Source organism: Plectropomus leopardus, chromosome 8 (assembly GCF_026936395.1).
Source record: "Plectropomus leopardus strain MGB_pleo_1.0 chromosome 8, ASM2693639v1, whole genome shotgun sequence".
Lineage (NCBI taxonomy): Eukaryota > Metazoa > Chordata > Actinopteri > Perciformes > Serranidae > Plectropomus > Plectropomus leopardus.
In genome coordinates, this window is record NC_142183.1 from 12,711,899 (window position 1) to 12,732,137 (window position 20,239).

At 38.5% G+C, this 20,239-nt stretch overlaps 1 protein-coding gene across 1 annotated transcript in view; it reads left to right on the plus strand.

The window, feature by feature from the left end:
* Positions 1–595: 595 nt before the first annotated feature.
* The window catches only part of diaph2 (diaphanous-related formin 2), a 462,996-nt gene continuing 443,352 nt past the window's right edge, over positions 596–20,239 (plus strand). The window contains 2 exon segments of the mRNA XM_088080903.1: positions 596–742; positions 1,182–1,571. Of these exon segments, the coding sequence (XP_087937029.1) occupies positions 1,488–1,571 (84 nt within the window). The 5' untranslated portion in view covers positions 596–742; positions 1,182–1,487.

Here is a 20,239-nt window from a genome sequence, read left to right on the forward strand (position 1 = left end):
GCCACTTCAAAAAAACAAACAAAACTATATTGAAACAACATTTTCTTCTTGCTCATGCAGAAATTGACTTTATAGCCTATTTTTGTCCTTTATGCAAACACACACCCAGCAGGCTGATATGATGGACTCTATTATGCAACTGGGTAACTATACAACAGTAACACCAGCTGGTATTATCACACACATGGACACAAACAGGGTGTGTGTCTATCTGACTATACCACACACACAGGCGCAAACACACACCCAGAGTGTGTCAGTTGCCGCGGATTCCCGCCCTGTTTCCCATCCGCGCTCATCCTTTCATAATTCACTCACAGATCTATTCTTACAACTGACTGAATCCTATCCGCTCTCTGTGAGATCAGACTGACCCCTCCGTCACAACAGTCTCCTCCCCGCCGACGCCACGCCGACCTTATGACTGGCAGTAAAATGGACCAATAGCGACAGGAATCCCCACTCCTGACGTAGCTCACCAACCAATCAGAATGCGTGTGGGCGGAATCATCGTGGGCCTGGCATTCAGGTTTGGTTGCAAAGGTAAGCTCTGGCTGGGATTTTGTGAGTTTTTTGGCATGTTATTTGTTTTTCACGCGGTATTTTATAATATAATGTCGTGTGTGTTTGTGAATTAATGTGTGTGTTGATTTAAGTAATGTTCGGCAGTAACGGTCGTCCATTTATGCTAGCTTGGCTAAGTGTCCAGCACTGCAAAGTATTCAAAGCAGAGAGAACAACGGTGATTTTCCACTATTACAACAATTGTTCATTAATTCTGATTAATGGCTGTGCTGTCAGCTATAAAACAGCCCTGTCGGTGCTCGTTAAACACTGTCAGAGCATCCTGGCTCACACGAAACCGTTTTTGGTCGGTTACTACAATGTTATGGCTAAGTTACACGGTTGTAAGTTTGCCTTTTCTAACAATTAGTCCTGCTTCCAAACACAGGGCTTTGTCTGTAAGTGTAAAAGCACATTTTTTTTCTTTTACCAAGCTCCTTATAGCTACATCTTACATGTTTGTTTACATTTGTTCACATTATACTGTCTTAAGGGAATGTGTCTAACAAGGCTGCACAGACAAACACGTGTAAAGCCAAACATTGATGCAGCTCAACATCCACGTTTTTATCATTGACTAATTCTTTATTATTTACATAATATTTTGGTGTTTTCAGAAAGCCTTTACCCGCGTTGGGCAGTGACTTGCTTCCTAACTGAGGTGCCATCAGGACGGATACCATATCCTACCACACCTCTTCTTCTCCAAGCAGCCTCCTCGACTGTTGGACACTATTCAGGAACTATTTGCAAGCGGCCAACTTTAATTTATTCTTTACTTTTCAAACGGAATGGATTTTGAAAAGACCTAACCTGGATGGTTTGCTGCACAAGTGTTGTTAAAAGCCTGCTGGTGGAGTTTGCCAACTTTTAAGGAGGTCGCATTAAGTCTTTCTGGAGGGGAAGTAACTTTCAAAGCCGCAATGGATCAAGCCAGCGGTGGGGAAGACCCGAATAAACCCTCTAAAAAGAAGTCCAGCGAGGACGAGGGTAAAAACAAAAAGCTGGTATGTATTCACACTGGCTCACTGCCGTTGCATGGAGGTTGTGTGCAGTGAACTGTCACGTCCTGTATCCCCACAAGCAAGGGTTAATTTCACTCGCATCGTAAGTCAGACTGAGAAAGTTGCACTACTTATAGGTGCAGAGAGCGTGCATTTTGACTTCACGTAAAAGTTGCTTTGTTTGGCATATTGCACCGAAAATGCAAACTTTCTAATAAATATTAGTCAGTCAGTATAATGGTTAGGTTGAACCAAATAAAGTGGACAGAAGACTCCTGCACAGTTAGGGACTGTTTGTTATTTATTAGAAGGGACGGATTGGTGCATGATAAATGAGGAGCTTCAAACAGTTTTTTAAGCTTTGGGGAGGGAGTTATTTTTTAAAGTTTGGCTTAGAGAAGAGACTTTTAACTTTAATGGTGGGTTTGAAAGACAGATTTTAGATATTTAAAAATATCTAAAATCACAACCTAGAGAACCCCAGGAATGAGTCCTAAAACCCAGAAATCAGTTAGCATGTCAGCATCTCCGGTTCCCTTGTCTCAAGTCAGTGTTTTTTGTTTTAGTTGTTTTTTTTAAGATGCTTTAAATAGGGTCTGTAGTTAACACAACCCTAAGAGACTGTCACATTTTGTTCTACAACATAAAAATGGCATTAACTTGAAGCTTTTATGTGTCTGGAAAAAAAGGAGGTTGCTAGCAAGTGGCTAAATGAAACTACATAATGTCATGAAACCAAACCATGCCGAATACAGCTTTACAGCCTCTTAGTGTTAGCAACACAACTATAGTGTAGTTCCTTTATAGCCTAACGTTAGCTTTTTACTTCTGCTGATTGCATTAAGGCTACAAAAATCCCTAAAAGTGGTGTTAATTTACTGGAAAAAAGTCTAAATATCATAGGTGGTTGTTTGCCACAGAGATTTATTTTCTGCAGTTATCCAAAATCATAGGCTTTTTGACGAGGGAACCAGGTCGAAGCTAAATGTGTCGGCTTACAGAAAAGCACCATCCCCGGGGAACGCTTTTTATCATAAGCAGAAATTGTGGAATATAGTTATATATTGTGAAGGGAGGATTATGCATTTGTCCCCAGTCACTCAGAAAGGCTCAGTAAAAAATATTTGTAGCTCAGGGAAGTGTCATGATATAAAACAAAACAAAGAAATCCCCCAGCCATCTCGCACTCTGATAAATAAAGTACAGTCCCTAAGTAAACAGTGTGTTGTCAATACAGCGCATCCCTGTTTTAGTGCAGGACAAGGCTTAAATAGTTATTGATGTGTTGTTATTACTTTTTAATGTAGCCAATACAGAGCGGCTAATAGCTGTTAGAGTTGAGCAAAAGAGATACTGTTACACTGAGTGCTTTACTTTTCAAAGCACTCAGTGCATCATGTGATTATCCCCATCAATACGTCTCCCGAAAGTTCTCTGAAGAGCACTCTTTTTGTGACAGTTGGGCTTCAGTGTGTTTTTCAGTATGTACACAAAGTTTAATTGCAGGATGACTCATTGCATAGCATGTGCGGTTTGGGGTGGTTTTATGAACTGTGTGAGTGATTGATAAAAGTTATCCTTAGTCAGCCTGAATAGCATTATCAGCTCTATAAATGACAATCACAGGAGGACGTTGTCTATTAGATAACAACTATGTCAACATTAATTTCATTTATAGCCTATTGGCTTGAGCTAGTGGAATAGTTAATGTAGTGTGTGCCTATTTAGAAAGTGTGTAACCCTGAGTGTGCATCATCAGAGCTGTAGTGTCATTAAGCTATTCCTGTAGACCATTTATTGCCTGGAAGTGACATCACAAGACTTGGGAGATGTGGTGGTAGTGATGAAGATAGTGGTGGAGGCATTGTCCAAGATTCTGTATGCAGTTTGAATAATTAACAGACAACTCATGCTGTGCAGAAACCACAACTTTTGCTGTAATTGTGCAAAGAGTCTCTCTTACTTCCAAGAGCATCCTACAATTAAGTGCATTATTTGGTAAACCATGACCACAGTCTTGCATTCTCTGTCTTGAGTGGAAGGCAAAACTGTAAATCTGAAAAATATGACTGTGAGTGTTAAGTACATGTCACTGCTTACACTCTGTCGGCAGCTGTAGAAACCAGTGGTTGAAAGTTATTTTCCGTGACCGAAGACAAAAAAAGTTTGGCGTTGATCATAGTTTTTTGCTTTTCCACGTTTGTCAGCGTGGAAAGTTTGGCTGCTGTTGAACTTTTTTGTTGATGTCACCTCTCTGCAGCCAATTATCGACTTGTAATCGTAGTGTTGCTTTTATGTTGGGCCTGTTACCGAACTGTGACTCTTTGCCTATTGGTGGGATTGGTCAAATGTGAAGTTGCAGCCCCCATTACCAACCATGGAAGGGGGGCAGGCACAATTTTGGTTGATTTGTGTTTCTGTTTTTGTAGCCTAGTTGGACTGATGGCACACATTGAGGCTCACCACTAATGATTTTATGTACATCTGTTTATGTAGCTGCTGTTGGTCTGGTATGACAGTGACATAAGCAGTACTACTGCTGTGTTTGAGACTGTGTGGAATCAGTCTCAAACTTGAAGAAGTTTTTCACTGCTGGCAAGATAGATTTTTAATAAAACCAGGGTGTCTAGTAGATACACTCAATTTTGAATTTGGCACTACATGACCAGAAAAAACAGAAAAAGTATGCCTCTTCTCAAGGTGGAGAAAACACATTGAAGTGCCGCACCAGACCAATAAATGCTCCTGCTGGTGGATGACATACTGCGAACTTGTACTTGTGACACTATGGCGACCGATAAGACACATTCTTGTATTACAGTTAAATGATTAGTTAAAACGTGTTTCTGAAAACATTTGAGGTGATAAATATGATATGAATGAGCAGAATATTGGTTTATATTTGATCAGCACTGCTTAGTTTTACCATTTAATCTCAGTTTTTTATGGGTTTTTCTTCTTATTTTTTTTCTGACTCATTTTCACTGTGCAGAAAGCAGTATGTCACCCACTTCCTGATCTCAAAAGCTTTCTATTACAGCTAAACACGGCACTAAAATAAGTTTCTAAAAACATTTTAGGAGAGAAATAGGTAGTGCAGTAACATAATCTTGATTTATGTTTGATCAGCAGTGCCTAGTTTTACCATTTGATTGTGTTTTGCTCCCTGTTTGAGAGAGAGAGAGGGGGGCATCTGTCTCTTGGACCACTTCTATACTCTTTATATCCGTGGTGGCAATATGAAAACGCAGAAGTACAGCTTGTAGTTCAAGCAACAGGCCTGAGAGCTAGCGAAATGCTGCTTTATGATGCAAATTAATGCAAAACACGTCATCTGGCTGAGTTTTTCTGGGGAGGACGGGGGATATTTAGGCACTGGTTAGATGGAGGAGTTTTCCACAGTAGATCTATACATACTACCCACATCGTTTTGATACAAAGCTGGTTAAAAATTGGCGAAGAACCCTTTAAAATCAATAGCTGTGCTCCAGCATAATTAAGGTGAGGGAAAGTGTGACTGTAACAACTGGCAGACAGGAAATCCCACAGTGGACCAAAAGGACATGCACTCCCAAAGCTACCAAAGGGTGTTGTCTTGAGAAATCCTAACAAGAGCCTGCAACTCTTGAATATCCTGCCTGTTTGCGAGGGAGTCTGGATGACATAAGCACTGAGTAAATCACTTGTGAAAAGTCGCTGTGAGATCATTCGTTTTTGTTTCTCAAAGTGGTCCAAGGGCCGACTTGTTCCCTGTTGCTCAATCCTCCAGGCAGAGCAGTCAGAGGCAGAGGAAGCCTGAACTGTGGCTGCTGCAAAAATCTCAAAGCTGAGTTTGGGGGAGGAAGTAATCATTCATCCCTGGGTGGAGCCATGATCTTTTGTTTATCCCCACTTTTTAGCTACCCCAATGTATATGCTGTAGCTGAAAGTTTGTTCGCAGACTTGTGAATAATATATGTCATCCCATACGACAAAGGTTTTGATGTTTCGGATGGTTGTACTCTTACAGATTTACTTGTACTTTAGTACAGTTCACCATATATGGGGCTGCATTCCTGGCATGCACTGTAGTTTGTGTGGAGGGAGTCCAGACAGATGGGTTAATATCTGTTGTGAGCTGGTGTAAAGTAGAGGTTGTCACCACCTTTTCACACTCAGAGCTGCTGAAATGTACAGAACCATTTGCATGGCTAATAAGCAAAGTGGCAGACACTGGCACAGTTTGGTCCCAGCAAAGTCAAATCAGTCTTTGGAGGAGAAACACTGAGAGCTGTATGTTTGTTTAACAAGTCACTGGGCATGATTACATCACAGCGGTACCATTTGGGCTTCAGGCCCAGAATGTAGATACTAAATACAGTCAAGGACATTAGAATAACACCACAGTGTTCAGCGATAGAGATCATTCAGAACTTCTCTGTTGTTTGGAGCTATACTTTGTGGTAATGTCCGTTTCTTGATGTTGCAAAAGCATGACAGCCAATAAAACAGGCAGATGGAATGAAGTCTTTATGGAGGAATTCAGGGGAGCCGGTTTGACAGAAAGAGATAAATATCGCCCCTCTTGCATACCAGAGTAAAAGATGACCTCACACAGAACAGCATGAGGGAAAAGTCATCCTAATGCACTCATACAACAACTGTGTGGCTTCACTTCACACACTGTGTTGATATAACCGTATTTGACAATCTGAATACAACAGACATTTCTTATGTGCCTCTGTACATGTAGATTTCATCGCTGATGAGGTGATTGTTTTCATAAAGTGAGGTGTTTAGGATTTTAAGGTTTGGTGAAAGTATCTATTTGTTTTACAATAATTTCCTCTTCACAAGTAATCTTGTGTAAGCCTAAAGGCCAAGATACACCATACTGACATCAAAGAACTAGCTGCAAAAAAGCTGACTGTTGTGTTGCCTCAGGTTACCCTTTGTCTCAGCCAAAAAGTTGCACATGAACACACTGTAAGGACTACAAGAGAGGGCCAACTAGCATGTGTATTCTGCACCTGTGTGAGAGGAAATAACTCTTCATACCAGCAGATGACGGTAGTCTGTAAACCCTTTTTTTCCCCAGAGATCTGCTATGGGGCTGCTACTAAGTCCCTTATCTTTGCCTCCTTTGCAGTTTTACACAGAATCAAAAGCCAGCGACATCATTCCCCTCCAGTGTTTGATTTTAAATTGTTTTCATCATCGCAGAACCAAAAGAGTCATGATGTAATATATGAGTCGGCAGAACTTTTTATACTATAACAATGGTATAAAATGGCAATAATAATTACATACTGTCTTTGTTATATGGCAGTTGATCTCGTTCTCTGCTCTGGAGGATAAGGAGCTCCCGAATGTCATTGTTTTCCCAATTTGAAGACATTTACGTCCACTTTTGTTCTTCTTTGAGTTGGCTGCTAACTGCTACTTTTAAAATCTCCTGTGGTCACATCTTTTTTGTTTTACGTTTTACACAGACCTCGTTTTGGGGCTGTTAATACCTCCTCAATCGTATGTTATGTACAAAACGGCTAGGTGGCAATAATGGTGCGATATTCGCGCCTCAACAGGCAGTGTAAAAGTGGCGTGTGAACGGAATACAAAAAGTGAAAAACCTGAAGATCACCTTGACGCTAGTTAGCCAGTTTGCACAATTAGCAACACAGTCCAGTGCTGGAAGAACAGAGCATATTTACTGTGCGCTACTGAACAACAACTCAAATCATCAGGAAACATTTAGCTCTGTGGCTAAAGAAAAACAATCTCACCTTAAAAAACAAGTTTGTTTCAAGTTTTCTCTCTTGACTGTAGTTCTTTGTGTACTTTCCTTACTTCTGTTTCTCTTCTCATGCGCTGAGCTGAACTGACAGACTGATTTTATTCATTAAAAGGCTCCGCTGTTCCCAATGTTGATTTTACGTGCTGACATGACTGACTAGTGACAATGATGCAGATGACACAGCAGCGATTAGAGCAACAGACACTCACTGACAACACAACATTCACTGTTGGCTGACCGCTTGGTGTGTCAGAGGCCTCAACAGCAAACATGTTTTGCTTGTTGCACTAATTAATTTACTATGAAATGTGAGGCAATAGATCTCCATGACATGGTACAGCATTTTGTGAATTTTCCCTATGTATGGTTTAGTATCCTATGACACGCAGTCTTGTGATATGCAGTGCTGTAACTTCAGAGACTCAGCCATAGTAAAGTAGCAGTAATTTATAAAAACAAACTATTCACTGAGTAGAGGTTTGTTATACATCAGTTTTTTTTCAAGTGAATGTTCTGTGGAAGAGACTTTCATGAAGAAGAAGCAGACATTATGTTTACTGAAGGCTTTAGCTGCACTTCAGCAAGTTTGTCAAATGCTGATTGCTATTCACAAATCAATAAGGCTCTGAAGCAATAAATGTTTGATGATTAAACTTGTAATTTGTAACTACAAAGCAGAAGTACTAATCTTCATCATCTGCAGTGTGTTTGGTAGGTTACTTTATCTTGTAATGCAATCATTCAGTCAAGAGACTGATTCATGCTTGCTTGGTTATTACAGACTGTACTTGTCAGCTTTTGCTTTCTATTATCTACAAGAAAAGGAATAAGGGTGATCAGTATCTCAAAGGCCATTTTCTGGTGTATGAGTGGGAGGGAGAGTGAAAGTGATCAGTGATTTACAATGTAACTGAGTTGACTATTCACTCTTCAGCCCAATGCTTTTTTTCCCGCGTTACACACAATTGCTGCAAATCTTCAGCACTTTGGTGAATTCGATCTGAACAAACTCCCTTATCAAAATTAACAACTTGTTCAAGAAATAAGATCTTAAAAACATCAGAGCCAAAGACCTAGTGTTATCGAAAAATAAATGTTTGAAAACCATTCGCTCTAAATTAAAAGGTTTTTACTTCAGTTTACAAGTGAGTGTTTAATTATTGGCAGTTTGTAGGCCAAGGAAAAAATTCAATCAGAAACCTTGAATGAATAAGTAAAGTTTTCTAAAATAAAAGTGACATATCTGGGGAGTTGAAGTCCATTATTACTTTTTGTAATTATAGATAACATAAACATCCTGTTCATATGGGAATTTGTTTTTTTTTTTTTGCAGACAATGGGGATTTGTAAAAAAAGAAGTCATTTTATAAATTAAAGGGATGATTCTGTTTTTAGAAGTGGGGTTATATGAGGTACTTCAGTGTACTATATACAGTATATTTCAGTTAGTACGCCCCCAGTTTGAAGAAGCAGACAGCAGTTGCACATGGAAGCTAAGCAATCCACTTCTGTGGAGGTGTAAGTGACAAAACATACTTTAGCCAACTAAAAAAAAAGTACCACCTAAAAAAAATCAATATCAGTTTAAGTGTATGCTACATTTGAGTATTTTCACTGCTTCACATAAATGTCAGACAGTGATTCCAAACCAGAAAATTATGTCATTCTTTAAAGCCAGACTGCATGGAGAAAAACTGATTTGACATAGCTGAACACAGGATCTGCTGCTGTAACAATGCCTTCAACAGTTATGTTTGTGTTATTGTGTGACCTTGGCAAAAAAAGGATTAATTCAGATACACTAAAAATCAGGCAGCTTACTTGTTCAGTATACTAGGATTACTGTTTTTGTCAATGGAGTCTGGTGACTTTGACATGAGGGTAACTAAAACTGTTAAAGGCTTCCCTGTCACAAACAGGCTGTCTGGTGGAAAGAAAAAGCAGTAAAAATACTCTCAATATTGCATACACTTAAACTGATATAGATTTTTTTAGGTGAGACTTATTTTTTGGTGGCTAAAATACATTTTGTTGCTGATCCCCATCCACAGCAGTGAATTGCTTAGCTTCTGTGTCAGACTCAAACCAGTCCTCTGAGGAAATGCTGACAGAGGTCTACTGTATGTGATACACTGACCATAGGTAAGCATCCAGTATAACTCCACTTAAAAAAAAAATCTGAAATATCCCTTTAATGTAGTTTGTGGACATATGACATTTTGGTGGCTTTACAATGTACTGAGTCAAATAAAGTGTGAGCTTTTTATGCTCTGGCTAGACTAATTTATAATACCAAATCATGGCGGTACACTTAAGAATAATAAGGCAAGGCACAGAGGTCACATTCATGTGGGTCTCTGCTCATATAGGCATTCTTGATAATGTGATGGAAACAACCAGCTGGATAGTGTAATTTTATATGTAGCATGTGCTGGAAGAAAGACCAATATTAGCAGGGGGATCATAAAAACAAATTTTAATATTTCTTAGTGTGAGAAGTAGGAGAATGCGTGCTTAGAGGACAGTTTTGAAACAAACATTGTAGGTAGCACCTGAGAGGTCAGTGGTAGGCGGAGTCTGCACACCTCCGCCCCGACCGGAGGGGAAAACATCTCATCTTTCTCCATGGATTTTGTACTGAGTGAAGGTGCCTCCTTATCTTTTCCGTCTGCAAGCAAACAACAGAAACATGCCCAAAAGCTGCTGCGTGGTGGGATGCACTGCTAACATGGTAAATAACCCAGAATTAAGATTTTGTACGCTGCCGACCCGAAAAACTGAGCTTTTAGTGGACAAAAGTAGAGACAGACATAGGCATCAGCAGAGAGAATAGAGGAAAACAGTGGGGTCCTGACATTTCAAGTAGTCTGTACCATGTGCAGAAATGTTATTTGACCAAACAAACTATAGAGGTTGAAGTTGACTGATATATGCAAAGACTGGTATTGCTCTTTGTTAGCTTAAATGACGATTTTACGTGATTATATATATATAAAATATTGACTTCTGGCTGTGCATTGGGATAATTACTGCAAGGTAACCAAGTTAAGGTGAAAGAACACTGAGCTAGGCTGACAATATTGAGTCTGTCAAAAATACTTTTCCTCTCTGGTAGACATACGGTGCTAAAAAATCATTTGACTCGCAGAGGTGTAATGTTTCTTGCTAGCTACGGGCGTTTTATGTGTCGTTTTTCACTGAGAGAACTGTTTGTCAGTCCGGCTTTTAGAAAATCACATTGTGAACATTACTATTCAACCAAAAAATCTACCACGACTATTGCGCAATAGGCCGACATTGTTTTTTGTTTTGTCAGCTGGTTGAATGATTACGCTCCCCTTTTCACGGGGTGCGCACCATTTGTATACCGGCGTACGCCTGCGGTGCACCGAGTAAGCGGAATGCACACAGATTTACACAAAACTGATGAATGCAATTCAGGCTTACGTAAAATTATGTTATCAACATTAGAATGGAAAACATACCATTGTTTTTGATACGTAGATTGAAATTGTTATTTGTTTTGTTAGTTTTACACACTCCCTTTTAACAGTTTCCCCGCCCACCGTTTCCTTTAAGCGGCGCACCGGGGAGCTGAAATGGAGCATACCCACAAACTGTACAGGAAATGTAAATGCTTGGCGCGCGCAGAACGGTGCCAGCCAGCTGCCATTTCATCTGTCGTTATTTCATGGCGTGGTTTGGGAGTGTCAAATTTGTGTTTGTGCTAATTTCAGTCTGCCAAAAACGGCTTAGAAAGCGCAGTCTACCGTGCTGCTCGTTAGCTTCAGGTACAGCTACAAGTAACGTACACGCCAGGTGCAGCTAATTATCGTAAACGGTCTCCCAGCGACGGGTTTAGGTTGCTAACGTTACGGTTTTGCAACAGTAAAACTGTTTGGAAATGGTTCATCTTGGAGGCAAGTGACCCTAAATCTAAAAGACACCAACCAGAAGATGTTTCACAGCGTCAGTATCAACAAAGTGTGGTTTACAACTTTGTCTAACCACCTTAAATGACCTGCAGAGAAGTTTGAGAGGTTAGTAACTGTAACTCGTACCGTTTTGTTGAACGGTTAAGTCGACGGTTGTCTTGTGTTAGGCTAACGGCCATTTTTAATGAGATAAGCAAACTCGAAGCTAACAAAATGTTTGCTAACATTGCTGCACCATGTCCATTCCGGGCCTTGGTATATTAAAAAACTGTTGTTTGTTGTTGTTTGCTGTTGTTTATGAACGCGAAGTTAAGGAAACAATGACCCTCACATCTCTGCTTGCTAGTATTGATACTTAAGATTGGTAATTTCCATTGACTAGTTAGCTCTAACTGGGTACATTAACCCCTGGAAACCTATGCAAATGAGATCGACTTCTTGCAAAAAATAAGGGTAGAAGGCAATGAGCAACTTCACATGACATGCCCAAAACGTACTGAAATGTGATTTTTATTTTCCTGTAACATAACTTCAAATATATAAATACATTTTCCCCTTAAAAAACAACAGATTCTCAGGTCTTTTCTTGTCAACTTTTACTGATTTCTTGCAATGTGTGGGACATTTCCAGCCAAGTTGCTCACTGCCTTTCTCCCATGTCCCATGTTCCCATGTTTTTTTGAAAGAAATCAAATCAGTTTGCTTTGGACTCAAAGGGTTTAACAGCTTCTAAAAAGTGTCTGAATTTAGCACTGATCTTGATCTAGGTTTCAAAGGGTTAAGGTGATATGGCAGGGCTTTTGCGGGTCCTTAAAAAGTTTTAAAATGTCTCAAATTCAATTTTGTTAATACTGGGACTTAAAAGTCATTAGTCTTAAGTCTGAATTTTTGGGGTTTTCAGTGCCACAGATATTACATTCAATTTCATTTTTTACATTTCTTTTCACCAAAATGAGTCAGGCTCTTTTGTGTGAAAGTCCAAATTTCTAATGTTACATATCTTTAATCCAACCACTGAACCTAATACTGTAGTTTTATTTTATTTTTTACATGTAGAGGTGCATATATAAAATATAAAATTAGATACATCTAACTCAATCTAGTAGCCACATTTCTACCTAAAACCTACCTACCACATTTATACTACTACTTATACTTACCTGCAATGCTTAAATAAGAAGAGACAGGTGATTTGTGCAAAAAGCAGTCTTAAATTTGGTTAAAAATGATTTTGAAAAGGTCTTTAGAGCATTCAGTTTAAGTGTGTGATACCTGTGGACACCCTGTAAGGTCTTTAATGCTTTTGTGCTATCTGTGAAATTGTGTTGCCAAGGGCCTTTAGAAACTGCCCCAAAATTAGGCAGAGGGGAAAGCTGGCATACCCTCAACACTGGCACATGTCCATCATTTTTTTGTCAGGTTTTATTTGAGAGAGTTTGCAATTTGTAATTAACACTTATTAATGTAATTGGCGTAATGATTGTAATCATGCTCATCTCTCAGTTTGTCATTAAAGTAATTAAGGCTTCAGTAATGAATGGACAGTTCAGCAGTGGCATCTGTAATGAGAGACCCTGGACATGGGAGAGCTTGGAAAGGTGTACACAACTTTTTATTCTGGAGGCTATCGAGAAATTGTTTAGACATACAGTTGCTTCAAAGTTTGTAGTTAATATAAAGTTATTTATCATGGATCATTTAGCATATTTTTCCATCATTTAGCATGGATTTTTGAAATTATTGTAAGGCCCCATATAACTTTTGTAACCTTGAATAGCACTACTTTGCAGTTTTTCTGTGATTTCCTAAATACTTGAATAATAGCTGTAAATGACAGCCCCAGTTTTGCTTTATCATCATCATCATCAACTTAACAAATTAATTTATTGTTGTAAAATCAGTTTTGCCACACCTGAAGAGATACTGTGATCCACTGTCACTTTTAGATTTTTTGTCTACACTTATTCGCTCTGCTACACATTAGGCCACAGCCCAATTTTGAAAATAGTGCGTTTTTTTATGGGAATCAAGTATTCTGCTAAGCAACAGTGTTGTTAAGCTTCATGCTTTTGACAGTTTTGAGAGTATCACATTGTGAATCATACTTAATGGCTCACTGTGGCTGCTGTTGGAAGCCGTGGCATTTGAAGCCTTTGAGGCTTTGATACATGAGCTTTGGGGGAAGCCTTAGAGATCATTTTAGGTCATGTTAGCAGGTTGTTAGTACAGGTTGTCAGCTTGACACATGCTTGAGGCTGCTCTGAATTGCTTATGTGGTCAACCTCAAAAACAAAATTTTTGTCACGTAGTCTTACCTTTTATTTTTCTTGCATACGCTTTGTATTTTGTTCACATTTTTACATGATATATTATTGAGTAAATGTAACCGTGGCTGAGTTTGGGAGACGTGTGAGAAACGACAGGAAATGAACCACATGTGAGCGTTTTTAATGGCATTCAGGAAGTTGGAGGGAGGAAGTGGTGAAGAATGCTGTAGTCACACAGTGGAAGAAACTGACAGACTCACAGCTCCATGCTTTGAGATGAACCCTTTAATGTACATCAGAAGATCAGATCTAAGAGTTAAGAATGGGGAATGTATTTGGCTGCCTTTGTTTCACATTAAAAAAGCATGTTGAGCATCAAGTCCAACAATACATTATTCAGCTTTGCATTTTGTCAGAGTTGCATACAGTAGTTTTATGATTCATGAGGGGTAGACTAGACTGTGTTTTGACTGAGAAACCGCGAAACTACTTTCTGTGATTATATAGTGCAACACACAGTGTCACAGAATCATGTGCTTAGATGCAAGTCATCCTACTAGTATATGGAGAGAAGGCAAGCTTATAGTGTATTTGAACTGAATGATTTAATCATTAAATTAAACAAATTGATTTGTTGAATAGACCTTTTCATGCAATGTGGGACACTGTGAAAAGAGGTCAGTGCACAAGCACGACTAGCTGGCTGCTAGAATAGACGTGATGCACTGCCTGGCACATCTTATGAAAAAGGCTTGACATAGGGATATCATGAGTCATCTTTAAAATCTTAAAATACTCACAAATTTGTAGTGGTAGAATACCACACAGTTAGGTGCCAGGTATACTCATTACAGAAGAGAATACTATTACATTTATTAAGGCACTGAAATGTGACTTTTATCTGGATAGCACTTTATTATATATCATTAGCAAACAGCTTACAGATAACATGGAGGTTAGGAGTTTATTTGTTTTTTCACGTCAGCAATCAGAGAGAAATACTGGTTAAATTGATGTGAACAATGCACATTCAGTTTTAAATTGTAGCTAAAATCAGGCAGAATAACAATTGTAACATTCTACACTAACATTTTTAACTTTCTTACTAACCTTAAATTTTTGTAATAGCTGCATATCATGTGAACCCTCAAGGATACAGTACTAGAAATTTGCTTTCAACAGAGACAGCAATAACCTGAGGGCAGTGCTGTGCTAGTCTACAGTCACATGGTCAGCCCATCCAGTGCCATCCATTCAAATCTTAGCTCTGCTGGCTTTTGTGTGCTTCCCCTTTTCAATAGTTGCTGTTTTAGGAAACTGTAAACAGTACCAGCACTCTCCTGAAATAATAACACTAACACAGTCTCATGCCCTTTTAAAGGCACTTCAGCTCTTGCAGAAATCAAGCACATTTTTTTTTCATTTTCAAATTAGTTACATGCTCTGAAATGTTTTTGGATGAACTTGAATGAAAAAAGTGAATACTGTGGAACTTAGTCAACACTGCAACTGTGAAGATGTAATTTATTTATTTTTAGGAGAATAACATGGCATTCAGTTCCTGATTAAATTGTTCCTAATCTTGTTTGCAAAGAGGACAAGTGTGCCATTATGTTTTTGTGATCGTTTTTTCTGTGGGATAACATGTTGTGTGTCTGTTGTTCACTGTGAGCTTGCCACATGTGTATGCTTGTGGCACTGCCTACAGTTATAACACTATGTACCGTGTGCTGTGTTTTTGAATGACTGTTTGGTCAGAAAAAAAACACATTGAATCTGACTTTACAGATTTACTTTTGTGATACTGTTGTGATTCGTGGCATTGAAACCTCTCTAGTGATTGAGGAAAGACTGTTTGCATTGTGGCTATATAATTACTTTCAATGTTTCTATCATGTGACTAGAAAACAAGTAATATAGATACACTTTCTGTAAAAGAGTGAGCTAATAAATGGTTGTTTTGAATCATTTCTTGACAATGTACACCTCTTGTATGCAGTTTTTACTGAATTGTTATGATTCGCTGAGTAAAACACAGAGCCATTTCAGCTCTAAAGAAAATGACTGATGTAAAAAAAATACAACCAAAACCTGTTGCGGATTTAACTCTGCAAAGTTATTCAGACGACTCAGTTTAGCACCTTCTTGAAACAGGCCCTGGAGCTGAAGAGATGAGCGCATCTACTAAAAGTTTGAATAAACATGAGATTCAGGGCTGTAGTGCAAACGAAACAGATGTTTACTGTCATTTAATGTTTTGGAAGAATTATTTGCGTAGTGTGAGTGAAAACACAGGGAGAGGGTATTTGCTTTTCTATCTGGCTACTGAAGTCACTTTTATTGGTAAATATATCCCAAATGGATAAATGCTCCCCAAATATAGTTGGATATATGTGACATGAAATGTCAGGTGTAAATAGGGTCTTAGTGTGTCTTTAAGCCTCTTTTCCCCCTTCTGTGCTCTGCTTGAGAAGGGCAAACTCAGAGTGCAAACATGAAGATTAATTTGATAGATTTTATCAAGTAGGATAAATGTTACTTTCAGGCTTTCATAAATCTTTTGTAGCAGGGTTGTCTGTGCTGTGCTGTGCACTACCTCTCCGAGTTCACAAAGAAAGCTATTGAGAAGACTTTGTAACAAGATTAATTTAGCTAAATTGATTTATTTAGACTATGTCTAATTCAGTTACTCGGTTGGTATTTGGTGCTGTCTGATGCCACTCCCCTAAAATTGAGCATGATATTGGCAATGCTGTACATCCTATCTGATTACACAAAGACAAATTATGTAATTTCGATGTTTATGGCAGTGACTAGCAACCATTAGTCTCTAATGTAACTACAAGAAAGTAGTTCCATGGCCGTACGGCCTGTCAGCTACAAGTTTGTCTTGCACTGTATGGTTCAACTTAATTGTTTTTTGCTATAATACCAGCTTTTTGGTTTCCTTCTTCACATAATGCATACAGACTAGATGATGGTTTAATAATGTCTGTGTTGTCAAATGTGTAATCTGATATGCATTAGCAGGGCTTTGGACAGGGTGTTGTACCTTTTTGTAGTAAGAGCTGTGCTGCACTCTATTGAAATGTTTTGGAGCAACAGTCCAAATGTAATCTTTTAAGGTGACATTCAACACAAGGCAGTGTTTTTTTTTTCTTTTTTCAAATTTTCTGTTGTAAGGCACAGACATGTATCAGCTACCATTCCCACAAATGATGCACTTGCAATGTCTTTGCTGTGCATCAGATTACTTGCAGTTTTTTCCCACTTGAATGTATTCAGGCCATGCTGTCAGTTTTTTGGAATAACAATCCTTCTTTTGCATTATGTTAAGCTGTTTCTAAATTTCTCATCAGTGTTTTCTGCTGACTGGTAGATGTCTGGCTTGAAAAGAGCTGTAGGGGTTTAAGGTGTGTAGTGATCAGTGCATGTGTCTCTAGATCTTTTATGCTTTATACTGTTACTGTGCTGTAGGGTGTTGTCATGTTTACAAGCTGTGGCAAATTGGCAAACCAAGTTTTCCATGGTACGGTTTGAACAATAGCAGTCTCCTGTGCTCCTGTATGGTGTGCTTTATTTGTAGTGTACGTCTGTGCCACTTTTTAGTTTTGTTGTCACAATAGGCAAATTTAGTTTAATTGCACATAAACAATATGAGCTACTGAAGTAAGTAATACATTAGAAGTGAACAAAAGTCCTCACTGCAGCACAGTATTTTCAGATTTACAATCCAAATCACCCATACCACTGTACAACGCTGTAGGGGTTTTGTTATGTTTTTTTAAATTATTTTTTTTAATTTTAGTTTGTCATTCCTGACTCAGGGTACAAAGTTCCTGTATATCATTTTCATGTTAACATGGCACATTAAGTATCAACATTGTTATTTAGGCTGAACAATATAATGATATTTTATTGATATCCTGATATAAGACAAGATGTCATCTCAGATTTTGGATAATGTAATACCGTAAGTATTTTCTTGTCCTGGTTTTAAAGGCGTCATTATAGGAAAGTTGATGTAATTTCTGAGCTCACAAGACTGTTCAAACTGCTAATATTTGCCTTTACCTACTTAGCCATTATATCCACATTATTGATGACTATTTATCAAAAGTCCTGTTGTGGCAGTATTTTGTGAAAGCACCAAAAATAAACCTTGCAACATTGTAGTATATGAAAATATAGTGATATTTAATTTTCTCAACAATACCCAGCCGGACAAGTTGTTATACGGACAAGTAGCATGCCTGTTTATTCTTGGCTATACGAGTGAGTTGATGTTGTACTTTCTTTTGTTGGCCATTCATTTTGCTAGCAGTGTTTTATCCCGTTTGTTGTTATTGTGGGGTGTGAAGTGTAAAATTTTTATTCTCTTCTGTGTTTCACAGCTCTCTGATGTCAATCACTATTGCTTCTAGAGAGTTAATAATAGTTTATTGCTTCATGGTTCTGAACACTGTATGTAACATGTCTTCAGTGCAAGGGCCCTGAATTGTTGTTTATGTTGACTGCAAAGCAATGTGCTTTACTCCACTGAATACAACAGATGCGGGGTGAGGAAAGGTTCTGAATTGGTTTTAGGTTGTGTCGTAAACAGTTAAAATTACTTTGGTGTTTATTACATGAATGAACACAGTATGTGGTGCGGGAAGTGTACACGTGTACGAGGCTAATAAGATTTGCAGAAATTCGTACATTTTTTGCAGCTCTTCTCTCAACTTGGGGAAGTCTCTTTTTTTTTTCTTCCAGTAAATGTGAATTTCTTGCCACACTGACAAAGCAGTGTGAGTGCTGCAAAGATTTTCTAGCCTGTAGCTGAGCTAAGCAGTTGATTAAACAGGAACAGAAGATAGTTTCATGAAGTTTCCAAGAACTGTCAATGGCACATAGTGTTATAGTCCTCACTACCAGCTCCAAGTAATCCTTTGTTATTATTAGAACTAATTAAAGTAAAACCTAATTTCCTTCTAAACTCGTTTTAAAGAGGCATCGTGGCTACTGATTTTATAGTGATAGTTCCAGTGAGTGAGTTAAAATGACATCATACAGATGGTCTAGTTAAATTGGTTGGGAATAACAGGCATTGTTGCTATGCAAGCTGTGTAATGGTAGCCTATTCGAAACAAAGTTTGTCCTTTGTCCGTCTTGGATGTAACACCAGTTGTAATTCTTTTGATGAAACTAAGATCAATTAAATGCTTTTGTGTCAAAGAGTTAATGTAATATTAGCATTAATTGTAGTTTGTGATAATAATTTAAGACGTTATTGCAAAAAATGTGCATACTGGCATGGTTTTGTGTCCCCAAATTGACTCTCAAGTTGTGGGATATTGCACTGTGTTTTCATTTTTAAAGATCTGCATGGAGTCATAATCATATTTGATTAAGGAGGGACCCAGAGCTAATTTGATTAGGTTATTTAGAGGAATATGTGTTTGGTAATAAACATTTATTATGATGAAAAAGTTTACTTTAATAAGCGGGAGAAGCCCAGAGGACATGCAAGCTTAATTGTTAGATGTTAAATTGCGTTGTTGCGATGTTGCCAAGATAATGGGCAAGGAAAGGCCCTCAAGTCAAGGCAATTAACCAAACAGTGGTTTGATTGTTGTTAAATTGATTAGAAAATGTTTAAGTACTCCATTTGAAAATTAGCTATTGTTTCACGCAGTTTTAGACTGCAAGAGAATGCTGGGCTTAATGATACATACGCTCTGAGTTGGAAGTGGGAAAAGTTGTTGCCCAGGTCAAATTCTTAGCTTTTTAATGTTGTTAGAAGTTGTGCATCAGTGTTTAAGGCCAGGAATAATGGTGAAACAAATAGCTTAACATCCCAGGCAGAACCCTCTCTATGCATAATGCTGCATGAATGAGACATATTTGTTATCTTGACTCAAAATAATAGCTTTGCACAAAGAGACTGAAGCTTTGTTTTCTGTGGCTCATAGCTTTATCTCCCAACTGTTGATCAGTTGTTGCAGACAAAACTAGTGATAGATATGGCAGTTTGAGTGCCTGCTCAGTGTTGCCCACAGCGACAGCTGATGAAGATGCACAGAGAGAGGTGCAGGTTAGAGCCAATCTGTTTGCTCACCCCGGCACCAGTAGTTTCCTGATTGGAATAGGGGAGAAATCTGCGGCTGGAGGCAGGCTTTATGGCCATCACCACCCCACATCTCCCTACTCATTAGTGCTTCACAGCCTAGTGCCACAGCATATGGCAGTGCTGCTACTGCTTCCCATTTGAGGTGTGTTTCAAATGGCTGTCCCTTGCCGAGCCACAAGCCTTTGGCAGTAGCCTGTCTTATTGTGTCTGAGATGAAGATAAACATCTGTAGTAAAGAGAAGCTGTGGTTTTAATTTGTTATATGAGCTATTTGTAACATTTTGTGAGGAAGCGAATATTTGATTTGTATGTAAACGGAGATAATTGAAAAGTTGAGAATTTCTTTGACTGCAGTTTACAATAACCATAAACGAGAATGATTCAATTGGGCCACTGTCACCACAAGAGATGCTCTTTAGAATACACAGAAATAAAATAACCCTTTGGTGGTTAAATGTGCCAGGCTGTTTTGCATATTGCTTTGCTCATATTCTTTGCCTTGCTCAAACTCATAAAGTGTATTATTTTGGGGATATACAAAACTTTAACAAAGCTGTACTAACCTACATGTTTAAATGGGTGTT